Source organism: Macaca nemestrina, chromosome 17, assembly GCF_043159975.1.
Source record: "Macaca nemestrina isolate mMacNem1 chromosome 17, mMacNem.hap1, whole genome shotgun sequence".
Classification (NCBI taxonomy): domain Eukaryota; kingdom Metazoa; phylum Chordata; class Mammalia; order Primates; family Cercopithecidae; genus Macaca; species Macaca nemestrina.
The window spans coordinates 46029063-46050468 of record NC_092141.1 but is presented as its reverse complement, the minus strand read 5'-3'; the positions used below and the strand labels follow the sequence as shown (position 1 = coordinate 46050468).

Genomic DNA, 21406 nt, shown 5'->3' with positions numbered 1-21406 from the left:
ATGCCCAGTTAATTTTTCGATTTTTTTGTAGAGTCGAACTCTCACTATGTTACCCAGTTTAGTCTTGAACTCCTGAGCTCAAGCAATTTTCCCACCTAGGACTCTCAAAGTGTTGAGATTACAGGCATGAGCCACCGCACCAGGCCAGAAACTCTACTTTTGATTCTAACCATAGCAGCTTAGCAGCTGAGGACAAACTGCTGGGATATTTTGGTCTCAGTTAATGGCAGCCAGGTTACCTAGCTTGACAAGATACAAGTTTTCTTCGTTGGGTTCCTAGTACAAAAGTCAATCTTTTCAGTTAGTTAAGAATGAAAGGGCATGAAGATTGTGCTATTAGTTTATCCTGAAGGTCAATCTTCAAAAATACTGGTTCAACATGGATTTGGATATTATTAATATAAATTTACGGCTTAAAGAGGAAAAAAGGTGGTTTCTCAGGTTCCTTTACAGAGATATTTAGTGAGGGAATAAGGCACTTAGTCATCTTTGCTATGACAGGTTAAATACAAGATCCGGCCACTGCACTCCAGCCTGGGCGACAGAGCCAGACTCCGTCTCAAAAAAAAAAAAAAAAAATGAACTTGTATTATGCATATACCAAAAAAGAATGAAAGGGTTCACACAGGCATAAAGTGTAAGTGGATTCTAAAAATGGCTGGGCAAATTTATCAAAGGCAGACTTCTAAATAGATGTAACAGTTATATACTTGAGATAAACCATGGTTTGATGTCCCTTCCCCAGTACTTCCTAGCAGTGTGATTCCAAGTTATATGTCAGTGCCTAGATTTCTTCACCTGGAAAATGGGGATAACAACAGGTGCCTACCTCACAAGTTTTAAATGAGACCATATGTGTAACCTGCTTTGTGCAACGTCTGGCATGCAACAAGTACTCGACAAATGGTAGCTATTAGAATCATCATTAGCAGCAGTAATAAGAGATGTTGGGACATACCTAGCCCTCAAGATTGACATCAGAGTAGACCACCACATCCTCTCATCATCGCGCCTCAATTTGGGCCTCTGAAGCCCAAAGAGGGGATGGTTCTTTCCAAAGAAGACAATTTCGACGTTCCAGAAGCATCTGATTGAAACGCACCCTCTTCACCCCTTAAAAATCAGTCTGGTTCATCCACGAGCAGCCCTTCAGGGCCCGGACTGGAGAGGCAGCCACGGCTCGCCGTCCCTGGGCCCAGTTCCCTCAGCCTCAATTTCCCTTGCTGCAACAGGGGTGGGGGTGGGAACGTTATCCCCAAACCCAGGCAGTCCCGGCTTGGCCCGCCTCACCGCACTCCGGAGGGGACCAAACGGCCCCACGCGCTGGGAAGCCTCCGGCAACGGGCCACGCGCCACACGACAAAGTGATTACTTGGCGGATCAAAAGTCAGGCAAGCGGCTTAGCCCCATCCTCCCAGTCCTCAGGCACAGGGACAGCGACGGGCGCCGGGCGGTGGCCGGGAAAAGGCCAAGGGGGCGGCGGCTGGCGCTCAGCACCCGCTGGGGGCCTCCACAGCCGAGGGGCGGAGGCGGCGGGCGCGCGGCACGAAGCGCGCTCGCCACTGCGCCGCCCGGGGGCGCGCACGCAAAGCCCGGAGGCGCGCGCGACCGGCGGCTCCTTGGCGCGGATTAGGGGGACTCGGCGAGGTGAGGCGCCAGGCAGCGCTGGGCTGGAGGGTCGCGGGGAGCGAGCCCGTCTAGCGGGACTACGGGGAAGCGGGGGCCGCGAGGTGCGCCAGGGGAGGAGGCGCGGGCTGCGGGCCTCAACGGCGGGCGGGACGCGCCGGGCTGGCGGGCGGGTGGTGCCGGGCCTCGCCGCGCTGTGGGGGAGGGCGGCGCGGGACCCGGCCTGACCCCTGGTGCCCGCCCCGCGTCTGGGCGGTGCCGCAGTGCCCCAGCCTCGCCATTCCACGCTCAGCCCTGGAGCCCGTGGCTCTACCAAGGACGGCCACTGTGCGTGATGCCCCTGACCAGACCATTTGAATTTCTTAGCAGGCCCTCCAAAGTAGGTATTTCAGTACCCTGTTAGAGCCGAGGCGCAGGTAAAATGACTGGCCCAGGCCGGTCCCACCTCGTAAGGATTTGAACGTTGGCTCCACACCTCCGGAGCCTGCGCCTTTTCTCCTCCCCACGTGGACTTCTGCCCGGCATAGTGTCTCACTTCACCCGGTAACTGATTCGAATTTGGCGATTGTTAGTTTGGAGCTGGCTCCTGTGCTTCCACGGAAGTTGGTGTCAGAATGTGGTCTCTTGTGAAAGGAGGAGAAAGAAGGTTCTGCAGACTGCAATATTGTGCTTTTTTTGCTTTTTTTTTTTTTTTTTTATTTTCTCCTAGGCTGTAGTGCAGTGCAGTGGCACGATTTCAACTCACTGCAACCTCCGCCTCCCAGGCTCAAGCGATTCTCGTGCCACCACGCCCAGCTAATTTTTGTATTTTTAGTAGAGGTGGGGTTTCACCATGTTGGCCAGGCTGGTCTCCAACTCGTGACCTTAAATGATCCTTCCGCCTTGGCTTCCCAAAGTGCTGGGATTGCAGGTGTGAGCCACCGCGCGCGGCCGTACAATTTTTTTTTTTTTTTTTTTTTTTTTTGAGACGGAGTCTCGCTCTGTCGCCCAGGCTGGAGTACAGTGGCCGGATTTCAGCTCACTGCAAGTTCCGCCTCCCGGGTTTACGCCATTCTCCTGCCTCAGCCTCCCGAGTAGCTGGGATTATAGGCGCCCGCCACCACGCCTGGCTATTTTTTGTTTTTGTTTTTGGTTTTTTTTTTTTTGAGACGGAGTCTTGCTCTGTCTCCCAGGCTGGAGTGCAGTGGCGCAATCTCGGCTCACTGCAAGCTCCGCCTCCTGGGTTCGCGCCATTCTCCTGCCTCAGCCTCCCGAGTAGCTGGGACTACAGGCGCCCGCCACCACGCCCGGCTAATTTTTTGTATTTTTAGTAGAGACAGGATTTCACCGTGTTAGCAGGGTGGTCTCAATCTCCTGACCTCATGATCCACCCGCCTTGGCCTCCCAAAGTGCTGGGATTACAGGCGTGAGCCACCGCACCCGGCCTATTTTTTATATTTTTAGTAGAGCCGGGGTTTCGCTGTGTTGGCCAGGCTGCTCTTGAACTCTTGACCTCAGGTGATCTGCCCATCTGGGACTCCCAGAGTACTGGGATTACAGGCATAAGCCACCGCGCCCGGCCTCCTGCTGTGCTGTTTTGAGTGTTGATCAGTCCATATTGACTGCATCCTTTACTGGACATCTGTTTTTTTTGAAACGGAGTTTTGCACTTTGCAACCTGAGTTGCTTAGGCTGGAGTGCAGCGACGCGTTCTCGGCTCGCAGCAACCTCTGCCTCCCGGGTTCAAGCAGTTCTCTTGCCTCAGCCTCCCAAGTACCTGTGATTACAGGCATGTGCCACCACGCCCAGCTAATTTTGTATTTTTAGTAGAGACAGGGTTTCTCCGTGTTGGTCAGGCTGATCTGGAACTCCCGACTTCAGATTATCTGCCACCTTGGCCTCCTAAAGTGCTGCAATTACAGGCGTGAGCCACCACTACCAGCCTTGACATCTGTGTTTGAAATGACACTGCTATCCCTTACTTGTAAGACACTGCGCAAGTAACATACTCTTTCAGAGCTTGCTTGCTTTTGAAAAAGCAGCTTGCCTCAGGAGTGTGGGAGTGAGGATTCAAAGAATCCCCACACCGAGGTACCCGCGGGTACCTAGCAAATGGAAAAAGTTCAGTAAATTTGGCTGTTATTTGATTGCTGCATTCATAATACACCCTTGCTAGACTCATTTTTCTTCAGAGCTCAACTTTTCCTGAGACAACAGCAAAGGAGACCTACCCCACCCCAAAAAGGAAAAGTTCTTTGACGGCAGCGTTAGTGGAATGTTGCCCACACTTAGTGATGAATTATTCTCCAAGCTAAAAATTACCAGGGTGAAAAAAATCACTTCAGAAAAACTAAAGATGAATTAACCTTTTGTAGAACTAACATTTATTGGTCCACTACTATGTGTTTATTGTATTCCTCCTGTATGCTTGGCATTTTAAAAGAATGCAAATATGTATCCGATATATTCTCTGCTTTCACTTATTTATTTATTATTTATTTTTGAGACAGGATCTTCCACTGTAGCCCAGGCTGGAGTGCAGTGGCACAATCTTGGCTCTCTGCAACCTCCACCTGCCAGGTTCAAGCAACTCTCATGCCTCAGCCTCCCGAGTAGCTGGGATTATAGGCACCCGCCACCACGTCAAGCTAATTTTTTAGAGATGGGGGTCTCACTGTGTTGCTCCAGGCTGGTCTGAAACTCCTGTCCTCAGGAGATTCACCTGCCTCAGCCTCCCAAAGTACTGGAGTTACAGGCATGAGCTACCATACCCAGCCTGCTTTCACTTAATTTAAAAGTGGGGGAAAATACACATTCAGAAGTAATACTCACAAAGTAGAATGTGAAAAATGCTAGATAAAAAGCTGTGAGTGGGCCGGGCGCTGTGGCTCATGCCTGTAATCCCAGCACTTGGGGAGGCTGAGGTGGGCAGATCACCTGAGGTCAGGAGTTTGAGACCAGCTTGGCCAACATGGTGAAACCCCGTCTCTACTAAAAATACAAAAATTAGCCAGGCGTGGTGGCTGGCGCCTGTAATCCCAGCTACTTTGGAAGGCTGAGGCTGACTTGAACCTGGGAGGTGGAGGTTGCAGTGAGCCGAGATCGTGCCATTGCACTCCAGCCTAGGTAACAAGAGCAGGACTTAGTCTCAAACACACACACACACCCCCCAAAAAAACAGCTGTGAGTGTACAGAAGAGGGGTTATTTTTTGACTTAGTGTAAAACATTATTTCATTTCTGTTTCAAAGAAGATACTTTGGGTCAGGCATGGCAGCTCACACCTGTAATCCTAGCACTCCAGCACTTTTGGAGGCCGGGGGGGGGGGGGGGGCGGATCACTTGAGGCCAAGAGTTCAAGAGCAGCCTGGCCAACATGGTGAAACCCTGTCTCTCCAAAAAATGCAAAACAATTATCCAGGTGTGGTGGTGGCATATGCTTGTAATCCCAGCTACTCAGGAGACTGAGGCACAAGACACGAGAAACAAAAATGAGAACCAAATGGAGAAGGAGAATCCCTTGAACCTGGGAGGTAGAGGTTGCAGTGAGTACTCCAGCCTGGGCAACAGAGCCAGACTCTGTATCCAAAAAAAAGAAAAAGAGATTTGGTCTGTCCTCCAAACTGGAGTGCAGTGGTGGCTCACTGCATCCTCAACCTCCCAGGCCCAAGTGTTCCACCTCATCCTTCTGAGTAGCTGCGACCATAGGCAAAGGCCTCTGTACCCAGTTAACTTTTTTTTTTTTAAAGAGATGGGGGTCTCCCTATGTTGCCCAGGCTGGTCTTGAACTCCTGGGCCCTAGTAATCCTATCACCTCAGCCTCCCAGAGTGCTGGGATTACAGGCATGAGCCACTGTGCCTGGCCCTGTTACATACTTGTTGAAAGAGTAAGGAACAAATGTATGTTGTAATAGATAGGGTTTTTTGGTTTCCACTTACAGAAACTTGTTCAGATTTATTATTAAAGTTGAGTTTATTTTTTTTTATTTTATTTATTTATTTTTTTTTTTTTTGAGACGGAGTCTCACGCTGTTGCCCAGGCTGGAGGGCAGTGGCGCGATCTCGGCTCACTGCAAGCTCCGCCTCCCAGGTTCCCGCCATTCTCCTGCCTCAGCCTCCTGAGTAGCTGGGACTACAGGCGCCCGCCACCGCGCCCGGCTAATTTTTTGTATTTTTAGTAGAGACGGGGTTTCACTGTGGTCTCGATCTCCTGACCTTGTGATCCGCCCGCCTCGGCCTCCCAAAGTGCTGGGATTACAGGCTTGAGCCACCGCGCCCGGCCTAAAGTTGAGTTTATTAAAGTTTATTAAAAATAGAGAAATGAGAGAAGAGTTAAACAGTTGAGCCACCTGGGGCTAGGGATCTCAACAGCCAGAGCACATGGACTGAATTCTTGGAATGAATTCTAGTGAATGACTGAGCTCCAGCTGCCTTCTGTCCTTTCATGTCTTACTCAAGATCCAGATTTCTGGAAGAAGAGACCTGGTTGCTTTAGCTTTTGTCAGGGGTGGGGAATGGGGTATTGTGATTGGCAGCCCCACCAGTACCACATGAAATGTGGAAGGGTCAGTTTCCCAAATAAAGATGGTGGCTAAGGAGAGAAATGATGCTGAGTAGAGAAAGCCAACAGTTGTTTATTAGAAATATATAGCATTTGCCCCTTCCACCCTCCCTGCCCCACAGACCCAAATCCTTCTTCATAAAAAAAAGAAATATGCAGCATTTATAAAGGACCAGGTACCATGCTACATTATTTATATGGATTATGATATTTGATTATGACATTTAATTCTCACAACTTTGGAAGGTAGGCACCATTATACCCACTTTATAGAGGAAGAAACAGGTTTTCAGAGGTAGAATAATTTTTCAGCATTACAAAGCTAAGATGTGGCAGAGCTGAGTATGTTGCATACCTTCTCTTTATCGTGTCCCTTTGAATGATTTTCTGATCCATGTGCCACTTTTGTTTGCTCACAGGAAAGCTTTGTTGTATGTGTTGGCCAGTTCTGAAGTCTTGAAGAAGTTCTGTGCTGAGGAAGACCAAAGCAGCACTCGTTGCCTATTAGGGAATGGACCGTTTGGGTTCCTTTAGCAGTAAGTACAGTGGGAACAAGTCTCAGGTGACTTATTATTTTCTTGAGATGGACTTTCCCTCTGTCGCCTAGGCTGGAGTGCAGTGGCATGATCTTGGCTCACTGCAACCTCTGCTTCCTGGCTTTAAACGATTCTCCTGCCTCAGCCTCCTGAGAGTAACTGGGACTACAGGCGCACGCCACCACACCCAGCTAATTTTTTTTTTTAATTTTCAGTAGAGATAGGGTTTCACCATGGTGGCCAGGCTGGTCTTGAACTCCCGACCTCAGGTGATCTGCCCATCTCGGGCTCCCAAAGTGCTGGGATTACAGGTGTGAGCCACCACTCCTGGCCTTCAGGTGACTATTAATAGCAAACTGGAGTGAAAGTTGATCAAGGAAGAAAAATAAACAATGAAGTTAGGCAATAAAGCCCTTTGACTCTGATTCTAAGGGAATTATGAGTATCAAAGTAAAATCAACTAATACATATTGATTACCCATTGAACACACGACACAAACATATGATCCTGGGTCTTAGAAGAAAATGAAGCGTCTGGGCGCAGTGGCTCACGCCTGTAATCCCAGCACTTTGGGAGGCTGAGGCAGGTGGGTCACGAGGTCTGGAGATGGAGACCATCCAGGCTAACATGGTGAAACTCCCATCTCTACTAAAAAATAGAAAAAATTAGCTGGGTGTGGTGGCAGGCACCTGTAGTCCCAGCTACTCGGGAGGCAGAGGCAGGAGAATGGCATGAACCTGGGAGGCGGAGGTTGCAGTGAGCCGAGATCCTGCCACTGCACTCCAGCGTGGGCGACAGAGTGAGACTCCGTCTCAAAAAAAGAAAAAAAAAAAAAGAAAATGAAGCTGAGATGGACCAGGCATATTCTGATTAACCTATAGTTAAACCTAGAAAAGCCATGGGATTTCTGTTTAGACCAATAACATGTTTCAGGCACCTTGATAAGAAATGTGTCAGTGGTAAGATAAAGGAAATATCACCCCACCTTCCCCTTGATGTGAAACTTGTTTCTAAGAGTAAACCACAGTAGAATAATGTAGAGAATTATGGAGTATGTGTGAAGTAAATTCAAGTAGCCGTTAACTATGGATAAAAAAATTATACTGGCCAGGCGTGGTGGCTCACACCTGTAATCCCAGCACTTTGGGAGTTTGAGGCGGGCAGATCATGAGGTCAGGAGTTTTGAGACCAGCCTTGCCAACAAGGTGAAACCTTGTCTCTACTGAAAATACAAAAATTAGCTGGGGGTGGTGGCGGGTGCCCATAATCCCAGCTACTTGGGAGGCTGAGGCAGGAGAATTGCTTGAACCCAGGGGGCAGAGGCTGCAGTAAGCCAGGATCATGCCACTGCACTCCAGCCTGGGTGACAAGAGCAAGAATCTGTCGCTAACAAATAAAAACTATACTCTTTTTCCCTGATTCTAAATATATGAGATTCGGCAGAAATAGAAATTCCATTGTTAGATGTTTGGTAGTATCCCAATGAGAAGAATCAGAAAAGTACTTTTGGGGTGTTTTTCCTCTTCAACAATTCGTGGTTTTTTTCGAGATGGAGTCTTGCTACATCGCCCAGGCTGGAGTGCAGTGGCATGATCTCGGCTCACTGCAACCTCTGCCTCCTGGGTTCAAGCAATTATCCTGTCTCAGCCTCCCGAGTAGCTGGGAGTACAGGTGCCCGCCACCACGCACGGCTAATTTTTGTATTTTTAGTAGAGACAGGGTTTCACCTTGTTGGTCAGACTGGTCTTCAACTCCTGACCTCAGGTGATCCACCAGCCTCAGCCTCCCAAAGTGCTGGGATTACAGGCGTGAGCCACTGTTTCCAGCCTGACAGAACAATTTCTTAAAGAAGCTCTAATTTACTCTTTGGTCACACTCCTAATATAAATTTAGGAGAGAATGGAGTCTTCAGACACATCTAGTTCAACTCTTTCATTTTACATATGGAGAAATCTAAGTGGACTGCTCTAATGCTGGGAGTGTTTCATTTTACAGTTACCTCAACTCTGTGTCCAAAATAATTGTTAAACTTCTTTTTGGAAATAATTTCAAACTTAAGTTGCAAGAATAAGAATACAAACAATACCCACATAACTTTTGTTAACCTTTTACTCCATCTGCTTCGTCATTTGCGTGCACTCTCTCTCTCTCTCTCTCTGTGTATGTTTATATATATGTGTAATTTTTAAATTTTTTTTATTTTTAAGAGATGGGGTCTCACTCTATCACCCAGGCTGGAGTGCAGTGGCACAATCATAGCCCACTGGAGTCTTGAATTCCTGGGCTCAAGCGATGTCCCCACCTTGGCCTCCCAGTGTGTTGGGATTATAGGCGTAAGCCACCATGCCTGGCCCAATCTTTACTATTAAGGTTGCGAAAAGATGATTTCCCCCCTGCAAATCTAGTGCTCTCTCCACATTTACTAGTTAGCATTTTTAGTTTTTATTTTAGGTTCTGGGGTACATGTGCAGGGTTGTTATATAGGTAAACTGCTTGTCACAGGGGTTTTATATACAAATTATTTTGTCACCAAGATAATAAGCATAGCACTCGAGAGGTAGTTTTGGATCCTCTCCCTCCTCCCACAGTTCACCCTCAAGAAGGCCCTGGTTTCTCTTCCCCTTTTTGTGTCCATGTGTTCTTGTTTTTTTAGCTCCTACTTGTGAGTGAGATCAGAGGGTATTTGGTTTTCTCTTCCTACGTTAGTTTGCATAGGATAATGACCTCCAACTCCATCCATGTTGCTGCAGAGTACGTGATCTCATTACTTTTTTATGGCTGCATAGTATTCCGTGGTGTATATGTACTACATTTTCTTTATCTGTTCACTTTTTTACTTCTTATGGACAGAGGAATTCCTATTTTTTCAATGATTTATGATTTATTAGCATACATAATTAGCTAGGTTCTCGGATTATTCCAAATTTGGCCACTGGGAGTCCCTTCAGATGGGCTCCTATATCCTTATAGCATACCCTCATCGTATTTTTTTTCTTTTTAGCATCTCCATCCTTTTTGGCATAACTAAATACTCCAAGTGCATCCTGTACCTCCCCTGCCCTGGAATCACCAATTCTCTGAGGAGTCCTGGTGCTTTTACAAGGGAGTCGTGTCAGAGACCAAGATCTTTTCATCTACTGGAATATTTTTGCATCTTGGCCCTTTTGGCTGACAGAACTAGGAAATATATGCATGTTATGTGCTGTATACATATATGCCAGTATACATACACACATTTACTTCTTTTTAGGAAATCAGCAGTTCACATTAATACCTCTAATTCATCATCATGGGCTTTTTTCCTGTCTGCATTAATTCCTTATTCATATGTCTCTTCTCAGTGAGAACCCTGGCTCCCAACATCAGCACAATTAATTCCCTTATCCCCTGCCCTCAACCCCTTGTACTTACCAACTTCATTGTCTTCTGGTTTAATCTGTCCCTTAATCCTTTTAGCAAAGATGAGAGGATTGTTTTTTACTCTAATTTTTTTCTTTTTCTTTTCTCTTTTCTTTTGAGACAGCGTTTCACTCTTGTCACCCAGGCTGGAGTGCAGTGCTGCAATCTCAGCTTACTGCAGCCTCCGCCTCCTGGATTCAGGTGATACTCCTGCCTCAACCTCCCGAGTAGCTGGGATTACAGGTATCTGCCACCACACCCAGCTAATTTTTGTATTTTTAGTAAAGACGGGGTTTCACCATGTTGGCCAGGCTGGTCTTGAACTCCTGATCTCAGGTGATCCACCCACTGGGGCCTCCCAAAGTACTGGGATTACAGGCACAAGCCACCGCGCCTGGCCTCTTAATTTCTTACAGGAAAGATAGCATATTTTATATATATATATTCTTTTGTACTTTTAAGAAAATTCTTCAGTCAGCACCAGGATTGTACTTTTTTCCCCCACTTAATAGTATCTCCTGGAAATACTGTATTAGTTGGTAGAGATTGTCCTCATTCTGTTTTTTATAGTTACGTAATACTTCCTCGTGTGGATATATTATTATTCAAATAATTGCTTATACTTGGACATCTAAGTAGTATGTTGCAATTACATCTAATATTTTAATATATAACCTTGGACATATATGTTTTTGTATTATTGGAAATGTATATTCATGGTAAAAAATTCCTAGAAGTGAGATTGCTGGGTCAAAAGATAATCCCCCTCTATAGGAGTTGTACTATTTTCTGTTCCCACCAGTGATATGTAAGAGTTCCCGGGCTGGGCACGGAAGCTCAGGCCTGTAATCCCAGCGCTTTGGGAGGCTGAGGCGGGTGGATAATGAGGTCAGGAGTTCGAGACTAGCCTGACTAACATGGTGAAGCCTCTACTAAAAATGCAAAAATTAGCTGGGTATGGCAGTGTGTGCCTGTAATCCCAGCTACTCAGGAGGCTGAGGCAAGAGAATCACTTGAACCTGGGGGGCAGAGGTTGTAGTGAGCCAGGATTGTGCCGCTGCACTCCAGCCTGGGCGACAAGAGTGAAACTCCTTCTCAAAAAAAAAAAAAAAAAAATAAGAGTGTCTATTTTCCCACAGCCTGACTAATTATATTGTCAGGCATTGAAACTTTTGCCAGTCTGATGGGTGAGAAATTATATGTCAGGGTAGTTCTAATTTTTATCTTATGAATGAAGCTGAACATTTTTTCATATGTTTAAGGCCATTTTATGTCTTTTTTTCCCAGGTTATCTTTGTGTCTTTTGCAGCAGAATCTTTGGTCTTTTATTCTCCCTCTCAATTTTTTTTTTTTCAAATGGAGTTTCGCTCTTGTCGCCCAGGCTGGAGTACAATGGTGCGATCTCGGCTCACTGCAACCTCTATCTCCCAGGTTCAAGCGATTCTCCTGCCTCAGCATCCCTAGTAGCTGGGATTACAGGCACACGCTGCCATGCCCAGCTAATTTTTGTATTTTTAGTAGAGACGGGGTTTCCTTCATGTTGGCCGGGCTGGTCTTGAACTCCCAGCCTCAGGTGATCTGCCCACCTTGGCCTCCCTCTTAATTTTTAAAAGTTGTTTGTATACTAGGGATTTCAGTGCTTTTTTCTGATGCATTTACAAATGTTGCCTTACAGTATACTTGCTTTTTTACTTTCCTTATGGTGTTTTTGCCAAAAAAAGTTTTTTGTTTTCTTTTTATTAATGTAGTCAAGTTTATTAACCCTTTATTGCCCCTGGATTTTGAAAAAGCCTCTCTCGGCCACACATGGTGGCTCACACCTGTAATCCCAGCACTTTGGGAGGCCAAGGCAGGCGGGTCACGAGGTCAAGAGATCGAGACCATCCTGGCCAATATGGTGAAACGCCGTCTCTACTGAAAACACAAAAATTAGTTGGGCGTGGTGGTGCCCGCCTACAGTCCCAACTGCTTGAGAGGCTGAGGCAAGAGAATCTCTTGAACCCGGGAGGCAGAGGTTGCAGTGAGCCGAGATCGCACCACAACACTCCAACCTGCCAGCCTTGCGACAGAACGAGAGTCCGCCTCAAAAAAAAAAAAACAAAAAGCCTCTCTTGTTTCCTGTTATCTCAGTGAAAAAAATACATAAATAAAAAGCCTTTCTCTTAGGTTTTAAAAAAATTTGAAATACCTTTTGAAGGACAGTTGGGCTGTGTGTATCAAAAACCTAAAAAATGCTCAATAACTGTACACTCAACAATTCTAGTTCTAGGAAAATATATACCCTGTGGAACAGATGTGAAATGTACATACAAGAGACCGGGCACAGTGGCTCATGACTGTAATCCCAGCACTCTGGGAGGCTGAGGCAGACGAATCTCTAGAGCTCAGGAGTTTGAGACCAGCCTGGCCAACATGGTGAAACCCCGCCTCTACTGAAAATACAAAAATTAGCCGGGTGTGGTGGTGGGTGTAATCCCAGCTACTTTGGAGTCTGAGGCAGGAGAATCGCTTGAACTTGGGAGGCGGAGGCTGCAGTGAGCTGAGATCGCGTCATTACACTCCAGCCTGGGAGACAGAGCAAGACTCCGTCTCAAAAATAAAAACATTAACTGGGCATGGTGGCATGCACCTGTAGTCCCAGGTACTAGGGAGGCTGAGGTGGGAGGATCACTGAGTCTGGGAGGCAGAGTTTGCCATCAGCCAAGTTTACTATTCGGAAGTAAAATACATAGACAATATGTCTACATACATACATGATTTCTTTTTTTTTTTTTTAATTGAGATAAAGTGTTGCTGTGTTGCCCATGCTAGAGTGCAGTGGCACAATCTCAGCTCACTGCCACCTCTGCCTCCTGGGTTCAAGTGATTCTCATGCCGCAGCCTCCCGAGTAGCTAGGACTATAGGCATGCGTCATCAGGCCCAGACAATTTTTGTAGTTTTAGTAGAGATGGGATTTCGCCATGTTGACCAGGCTGGTCTTGAACTTCTGGCCTCAAGTCGTCTACTTGCCTTGGCCTCCCAAAGTGCTGGGATTACAGGCATGAGCCACCATGCCTGGCATATATAATTTCAAAAAATAAAAATAATAATGCCCTAACTATTATAAAAAAGATAAATACAAGAGAAGTAATTTATAGTAAAACAGTGCAATTTATAATAGCAGTATGTATCTCAATATGTTTAGACATGATTATGATAGAAGACATGATTTCAGTACTAGATACTTGTACCCATATGTTGCATCACTGTGCATATACAAATGCAGAGTGATTCAAGTGTGTCATGTTGGTGACTAAGAAACACCACAAGCTAGAATAACTAAACGTTCTGAGCAAAACAAAATACATTCTCCTCTAGAGTTATATACAATTGCCTTTCTGGAAATTTCAGTGCATGTTAAAACTGTCAAAAATACTTTGCTTTATATATAACATGGAATTAGGTTCTAGGTCATATGAGGTTTTTCATTTACTTGAATGGTGGGACATTTGAAAGTTGCACAGGACACACAAAAAAGTCAGTTTTTATTAGAATGTATTGAGCATTGTAGGATATCTAGCGGGGCCTGCAGAATGCCAGCGGGGCTCTCTAGTCATTGTGGCAACGAAAAGGTACCTCCTCAGATTTCCAAATGTCTCCCCAGAGGAGAGCTGAGTAAAATTAGGTTATATAATATAATTGATACAATGGAATGTTGTTTATCCATTAGAAAGAACAAGGAAGGTCAATGTGTATGGTCATGAAAAGATGTCCACAATATATTGTCAAGTGATAAAACAGGCTACAAAACATCATGTATAATATTCCACTTTTTTTTTCTTTTTTTTTCTTTTTTGAGATGGAGTTTCGCTCTTGTCACCCAGGCTGGAGTGCAGTAGTGTGATCTCGGCTCACTGCAACCTCAGCCTCCTGGGTTCGAGTGATTCTCCTGCCTCAGCCTCCTGAGTAGCTGGGATTACAGGCGCACACCACCACATCCAGCTAATTTTTGTATTTTTAGTAGAGATGGGGTTTCACCGTGTTGGCCAGGCTGGTCTTGAACTCCTAACCTCCGGTGATCCACCTGGCTCGGCCTCCCAAAGTGCTGGGATTATAGGTGTGGGCCACCATGCCTGGCTATTTTTTCTTTTTATTATTTTTGGTAGAGGCAGGGTCTTGCCATATTGCCCGGGGGGGGCTTGAACTCCTAAGCTCAAGCAATCATCCTGCCTTTTCCTCCCAAATTGCTGGGGTTACAGGCGTGACCCACTGAGCCTAGCCTCTACCTTTGTTGAATATTTGTACTATGTTACAGAGAAGAAAGGTTGGAAAAATATTTTTCAAAATGCTAATTGTGGATGACATACTTTACAGTTTTATTGTTTGGAATGTTAAGAACTATAAATTGGATTACTTTTACAAAGGAATTCCTTTTTTTTTTTTTTTCTTTTTGAGACAGGGTCTAGCTTTCTTACACAGGCTGGAGTGCAGTGGTGTGGTCATGGCTCACTGCAGCCTCGACCTCCTCAGCTCAAGTGATCCTCCTACCTCAGGCCTCCGTATAGCTGGGACCACCAAGCGTGCACCACTGCACCTGCCTAATTTTGTGTATTTTTTTTTTTTTTTTTTTTGTAGAGATGGGGTTTCACCGTGTTCCCCAGGCTGGTCTCAAACTCCTGAGCTCAAGTGATCCACCCACCTTGGTCTCCCAAAGTGCTGGAATTACATGCATGAGCCACTGTGCCCCGCCCAATAACCGCTTCTTGACATAAGGATTTAAAAAAATCACTTTGGGCCTGCAATCCTAGCCCTTTGGGAGGCTAAGCCAGGTGGACTATGTGAATCCAGGAGTTCAAGGCCAGCCTGGGCAACATGGGGAAACCCCACCTCTACTAAAAATACAGAATTTAGCTGGGCATAGTGCACATACATATAATCCTAGGTACTTGGGAGGCTGAGGCATGAGAATTGCTTGAACATGGGAGACTGAGGTTTCAGTGAGCTGAGATCAAGCCATTGCACTGCAGCCTGAGTAACCAGAGTGAGACACTGTCTCAACAAAACAATAAATAAAGACCACTTTTCAGGAGTTCGAGACCAACCTGGCCAATATGGTGAAACCCCGTCTCTACTAAAAGTATAAAAAATTAGCCGGGCTTGGTGGTGTGCGCCTGTAGTCCCAGCTGCTCGGGAGGCTGAGGGAGAAGAGTCACCTGAATCCAGGAGGCGGAGGTTGCAGTGAGCCAAGGTCTTGCCACTGCACTTCAACCTGGGTGACAGAGCGAGACTCCATCTCAAAAAACAAAACAAAACAAAACACTTTGCTCAATGGCTGATGCCTTTTTTAAAAATAGGATAGTTGGAGGCAAGAGAGAAGCAAGCTTATATCATTAACAGGAAGTGAGGAAGAGGGTAACTTGGTAGAAGTTGGCATCTATCACTTAATATACAACAGTTTTTGGCACGGCGTAGTGGCTCCTGTAATCACAGTACTTTGGGAGGCTGGGGCAGGAGGATCACTTGAGGCTGGGAGTTTGAGACCAGCCTGAGCAACATAGCAAGATTTGTTCTTCTGTATTAAAATTTAAAATGGGGGGAATGGAGTAGCTGCAGTTTCATATATTGAATTGAAAGCTACTGCCAGGAGTACATTTTTTTTCTTTTGTCATTTTCTTCTGTGTCTTTTTATTTTTATTTTTTTTTGAGATGGAGTTTCGCTCCTGTCACCCACGCTGGAGTGCAATGGCGCAATCTCAGCTTACTGCAATCTCTACCTCGCGGGTTCAAGCGATTCTCCTGCTTCAGCCTCCTGAGTAGCTGAGATTACAGGCGCCCACCACCTGGCTAATTTTTGTATTTTTAGTGGAGATGGGGTTTTGCCATGCTGGTCAGGTTAGTCTTGAACTCCTGAGCTAAAGTGATCCACCCACCTCAGCTTCCCAAAGTGCTGGGATTATAGGTTTGAGCCACCATGCCCACCCTCTATATCTTCTTAAAAACAAATAAAGAGAACAGTGATCATCACTTGAAAGAGGGAAAGGTACCTTGAAGAGTGTTTCTTGGACTTTAGGGAGGCAAATACTATTACAGAATGTGAGAAATCCTGTTCCAGGCTGAACAAATTAAATTCCTTCATCTACCTTCAAAGCCTTTCTTCTCTTAGATTCTTGTGATTGATCATAGAGAACAATTTTGCTAGGTTGCCGTGACTCTAGAGGCCAAGTTTGGGGCAACCAAGGACACATATATCTGCATTTTTATGATTTTTGAGAGTTTGGATTATGCTCCTTGTCTTAATAGTTTGGAGACATACCACTGTCATTGGAGTAGAAGATCTACTGTGTTATGTACTTACCATGGGAGAAAGGGAGGAAGCTTTCTGGGTTTAAATTCCCACTCAGAACCAGGTGCAGTGGCTCACACCTATAATTCCACCACTTTGGGAAGCTGAGGCAGGAGGACTTCTTAAAACCAGCGTGGGCAACATAGACCCTGTCTCTACAAAAATTAAAAATTGAGCCAGGTGCAGTGGTGCAAGTCTGTACCTCTTTTTGGGAGGCTGAGGTGGGAGGATCACCTGAGTCTGGGGAGCTTGAAGCCACAGTGAGCTATGATCACGCCACTGCACTCCAGTCTGGGCAACAGTCCAAGATCCTCTCTCAGGAAGACCCTGTCTCAAGAAAAAAAAAATCCGAACTCAAATATAAAATAGTATATTCCAAGACATGTGTTTAGAGGAGACGTATTTAGACACTAGCTGAGTGTGGTGGCTCATACCTGTAATCCCAACACTTTAGGAAGCTGAGGCAGCTCAAATTCCTGCGATCGTTTGAGCCCAGGAATTCAAGACCAGCCTAGGCAACGTAGTGAAACTCTGTCTCTATAGAAAATACATTTTAAACAATTACCCAGGTGTGGTGGCTTGTGCCTGTAATCCCTGCTAGTTAGGAGGCTGAGGTGGGAGGCTCACTTGAGCCTGGGAGGTTGAGGCTACATTGAGGCATGATCGTGCAACCACACTTCAGCCTAGGTGACAGAGTGAGACCCTATCTCAAAAAAATAAAGGAGTTGTCTCTTTTTTGCCCCAACTTTTTGTTATGAAAAATTTTAGGCCGGGCGCGGTGGCTCAAGCCTGTAATCCCAGCACTTTGGGAGGCCGAGACGGGCGGATCACAAGGTCAGGAGATCGAGACCATCCTGGCTGACACGGTGAAACCCTGTCTCTACTAAAAAATACAAAAAATTAGCCAGGCGAGGTGGCGGGCGCCTGTAGTCCCAGCTACTCGGGAGGCTGAGGCAGGAGAATGGCGTGAACCCGGGAGGCGGAGCTTGCAGTGAGCTGAGATCTGGTCACTGCACTCCAGCCTGGGCGACAGAGCCAGACTCTGTCTCAAAAAAAAAAAAAAAAAAAAGAAAAATTTTAAACTTAAATAGAAAAGTCAAAAGAACAGTACAGTGATGATGATTTTTATTTTTTATTTTTTTATTTTGTTTAAAGACGGAGTCTGTCTCTTTCGCCCAGACTGGAGTGCAGTGGCACGATCTCGGATCACTGCAACCTCCGCCTCCCGGGTTTAAGCAGTTCTCCTGCCTTAGGCGCCTGCATAGCTGGGACTACAGGTGCACACCACCATGCTTGGCTAATTTTTTTTTTTTTTTTTTTTTTTTGAGACGGAGTCTCACTCTGTCGCCCAGGCTGGAGTGCAGTGGCGCAATCTCGGCTCACTGCAACCTCTGTCTCCTGGGTTCAAGCGATTCTTCTGCCTCAGCCTCCCGAGTAGCTGAGATTACAGGTGTGTATCGCCACACCCAGCTAATTTTTGTGTTTTTAGTAGAGATGGGGTTTTACCATCGTCTTGAACTCCTCACCTCAGTATCCACCCACCTCGGCCTCCCAAAGTGCTGGGATTACAGGCAGGAGCCACTGCGCCTGGCCAATTTTTTTGTATTTTCAGTAGAGACAGGGTTTCACTGTGTTGCCCAGGCTGGTCTCAAACTCCCAAGCTCAGGTAATCTGCCTGCCTCAGCCTCCCAAAGTGCTAGGATTATAGGCGTGAGCCTCCATGCCCAGCCAATTATTATTATTGTTATTATTATTATTATTATTATTTGAGACAGGGTCTAGCTCTGTCGCCCAGGCTGGAGTGCAGTGGCACAATCTTGGCTCACGGCAACCTTTGCCTTCCGGGTTCAAGTGATTCTTGTGCCTCAACTTCCCAAGTAGCTGGGATTATAGGCTGTGCCCCCATCCCTGGCTATTTGTATTTTTAGTAGAGACAGGGTTTTGCCATGTTGGCGAGGCTGGTCTCAAACTTCTGGCCTCAGGTGATGCACCAGCCTTGGCCTCCCAAAGTGCTGGAAATACAGGGTAAGCTAACGTGGCCAGCCTACAGTGATTATTTATATGCTTGTTACCTAGATTCAGCAATCATTAACATTTTGTCAGATTTTCTTTATATTGTATGTGTAGGTATGTGTCCATTTTATGCTCCTGGAAAAATAAGTTTGGGATATTATGAAACTTCCAGTTAAAAATGTGTTCGTGACTGGGCATGGTAGCTCATACCTGTAATCCCAGAGCTTTGAGAGGCCAAGGCAGGAACATTCTTTGAATCCAAAAGTTCAAGACCAGCCTGGGCAACGTGGTGAGACGTCGCCTCTACAAAAAATTAACCAGGTGTGGTGGCATGTGCCTGTAGTCCTAACTACTTGGGAGGCTGAGGCAGGAGGATCCCTTGAGCCCAGGAGTTTCAGGTTACAGTGAGCTATTGTCAAGCCACTGCACTCCAGCCTGGGTGGCAGAGCAAGACCCTGTCTCTAAAAATGTATAAATAAATGAACAAATATATGCTTGTAAATTTCTCTGCAGGGTCCATATCTATGTAAATGCTGTGTGAAAAGGAACATTGCTGCCCTGAAGTTAAAAGGAGCGTAATTTTTGCTTTTTTTTTAATTTGTAATGAGCTCATCTTGTCTCCATGAACTTTTCAATTCAACTCACTACTTGTGTGGTCATTTGGGGATTTTCACCTTTTTGCACTTAAGATAACCATAAAGTGTTCTGAAATGTGCATTTGTTTTCTCTTTGTTCTAGATGATCCCTCTGATAAGCCACCTTGCCGAGGCTGCTCCTCCTACCTCATGGAGCCTTATATCAAGTGTGCTGAATGTGGGCCACCTCCTTTTTTCCTCTGCTTGCAGGTAACTCACTAATGCTGGCCTCTCCTAGCCCAGTTTTATGCTATTTTTTATGATGTAATATTTCAGAGATTACTGTCAACTGCTAAGGAGATCTATATCTTATTAAATCTATTTCTCCCGATTTTCTTTTTTTGACGGAGTCTCACTTTGTCGCCCAGGCTGGAGTGCAGTGGTGTGATCTCTGCTCACTGCAATCTCCGCCTCTTAGGTTCAAGCAATTCTCCTGCTTCAGCCTCCTGAGTAGGGATTACAGGCACACACCATTACGCCCAGCTGATTTTTGTATTTTCAGTAGAGATGGGGTTTCACTGTGTTGGTCAGGGTGGTTTCGAACTCCTGACCTCGTGATCCACCCACCTCAGCCTCCCAAAGTTCTGGGATTACAGACGTGAACCACTGCTCCCAGCCCCAATTTTTCATTATACGTTTTACCAGTGGAAGTTGAGAAACAGAGCAGTTAGATGAGACAGACTGTTGATTAGTCCACATCTGTGTTTAAACCTAATACTTGGCCAGGCACAGTGGCATGCACTTTTGGAGGCCAAGGCAGGCAGATCACCTTAGGTCAAGAGTTCAAGACCAGCCTGGCCAACATGGTGAAGTCCCGTCTCTACAGAAATAATAAAAAATTAGCTGGGCATGATGGCAGGTGCCTGTAATCCCATCTACTTGGGAGGCTGAGGCAGGAGAATCTTTTTTTTTTTTTTATTGAGATGAAGTCTTGCTCTGTCACCAGGCTGGAGTGCAGTGGCACAATCTCGGCTTACTGCAACCTCTGCCTCCCAGGTTCAAGTGATTCTCCTGCTTCAGCCTCCTGAGTAGCTGGGACTACAGGCGTGTGCCACCATGGCCAGCTAATTTTTTATATTTTTAGCAGAGACGGTGTTTCACCATGTTGGCCAGGATGGTCTTGATCTCTTGACCTCATGATCTGCCCGCCTCGGCCTCCCAAAATGCTGGGATTACAGGCGTGAGCCACCGCGCCCGGCCAAGGAGAATCTCTTGAACCTGGGAGGCGGAGGTTGCAGTGAGCCGAGATCGCCCATTGCACTCCAGCCTGGGCAACAGAGCAAGACTGTGTCTCAAAAAACAAACAAAACCCTAATAGTTAACACTGTTTTGTTGTTGTTGTTGTTGTTTTGTTGAGACGGAGTTTTGCTCTTGTTTCCCAGGCTAGATGCAATAGTGTGATCTTGGCTTACTGCAAACTCCGCTTCCTGGGTTCAAGCGACTCTTCTGCCTCAGCCTCCCGAGTAGCTGGAATTACAGGCATGCGCCACCACACCCGGCTAATTTTGTGTTTTTAGTACAGACGGGGTTTCTCCATGTTGGTCAGGCTGGTCTGGAACTCCAGACCTCAGGTGATCTGCCTGCCTCGGTCTCCCAAAGTGCTGGGATTACAGGCGTGAGCCACCATGCCTGGCTGTTTTTTGTGTTTTTTTTCTTTTCCGCGACAGAGTTTTGCTATGTTACCCAGGCTGGAGTGCAGTGGCGTGATCTCGGTTCACTGCAAGCTCTGCCTCCCGGGTTAAAGGGATTCTCCTGCCTCAACCTCCCGAGTAGCTGGGGTTACAGGTGTACGCCACTATTTCCAGCTAATTTTTTATATTTTTGGTAGAGATGGGGTTTTATCATGTTGGCCAGGCTGGTCTCGAACTCCTGACCTCAAGTGATCCTCCCGCTTCAGCCCCCAAAGTGCTGGGATTACAGCCGTGAGCTACCACGCCCAGCCATAACACTGTTTTTTTAAGTTAAAGTATTCAAATTATAGGAAACAGAACTGGAAGATTATTCCTTTTGATGACACTGTTTATTGTCTTGTTGAAGACTGATCTCTGTACAGATGACAAGGAAAGAAACAATTTTTGTGGGTGATAATGGTAGTAGAAATACTAATTATAAGTACTTAACTCTGTACCAGGCACCACTTTGAGTACTTTACATGAATTAACCCTTAAATCATCACTGTAATCCTATGAAGTACCTATGATTAGTATCCCCATTTTATAGATGAAGAAATTTAGGCTAAGAGAGTTTAAGTAACTTGTTCAAGGTCACACAGCAAATACCATATTTTATCAGATCTAAGACACCATTGATTATAAGAAGCACCTCAATTTCAGA

At 46.0% G+C, this 21406-nt stretch overlaps 2 protein-coding genes across 9 annotated transcripts in view; one reads left to right on the top strand and one right to left on the bottom strand.

The window, feature by feature from the left end:
- The window catches only part of LOC105476887 (acetyl-CoA carboxylase alpha), a 330276-nt gene extending 328742 nt beyond the window's left edge, over positions 1 to 1534 (bottom strand). For 3 of the 4 annotated variants that reach the window (XM_011733177.2, XM_011733179.2, XM_071082789.1), the window contains exon 1: positions 959 to 1501. In XM_011733177.2, the coding sequence (XP_011731479.1) occupies positions 959 to 996 (38 nt within the window). In that variant the 5' untranslated portion in view covers positions 997 to 1501. Of the gene's footprint in view, positions 1 to 958 lie in introns of all 4 variants that reach the window. The other variant, XM_011733176.2, reaches the window with a different exon arrangement.
- A 23-nt stretch (positions 1535 to 1557) lies between these two features.
- The window catches only part of LOC105476892 (transcriptional adaptor 2A), a 73754-nt gene continuing 53905 nt past the window's right edge, over positions 1558 to 21406 (top strand). For 2 of the 5 annotated variants that reach the window (XM_011733200.3, XM_011733199.3), the window contains exons 1-3: positions 1558 to 1647; positions 6585 to 6701; positions 19176 to 19282. In XM_011733200.3, coding sequence (XP_011731502.1) covers positions 6677 to 6701; positions 19176 to 19282 — 132 coding nt within the window. In that variant the 5' untranslated portion in view covers positions 1558 to 1647; positions 6585 to 6676. Of the gene's footprint in view, positions 1648 to 1710; positions 1731 to 1850; positions 2006 to 6584; positions 6702 to 19175; positions 19283 to 21406 lie in introns of those variants that run through there. The other 3 variants (XM_071082786.1, XM_071082785.1, XM_071082787.1) reach the window with 3 other exon arrangements.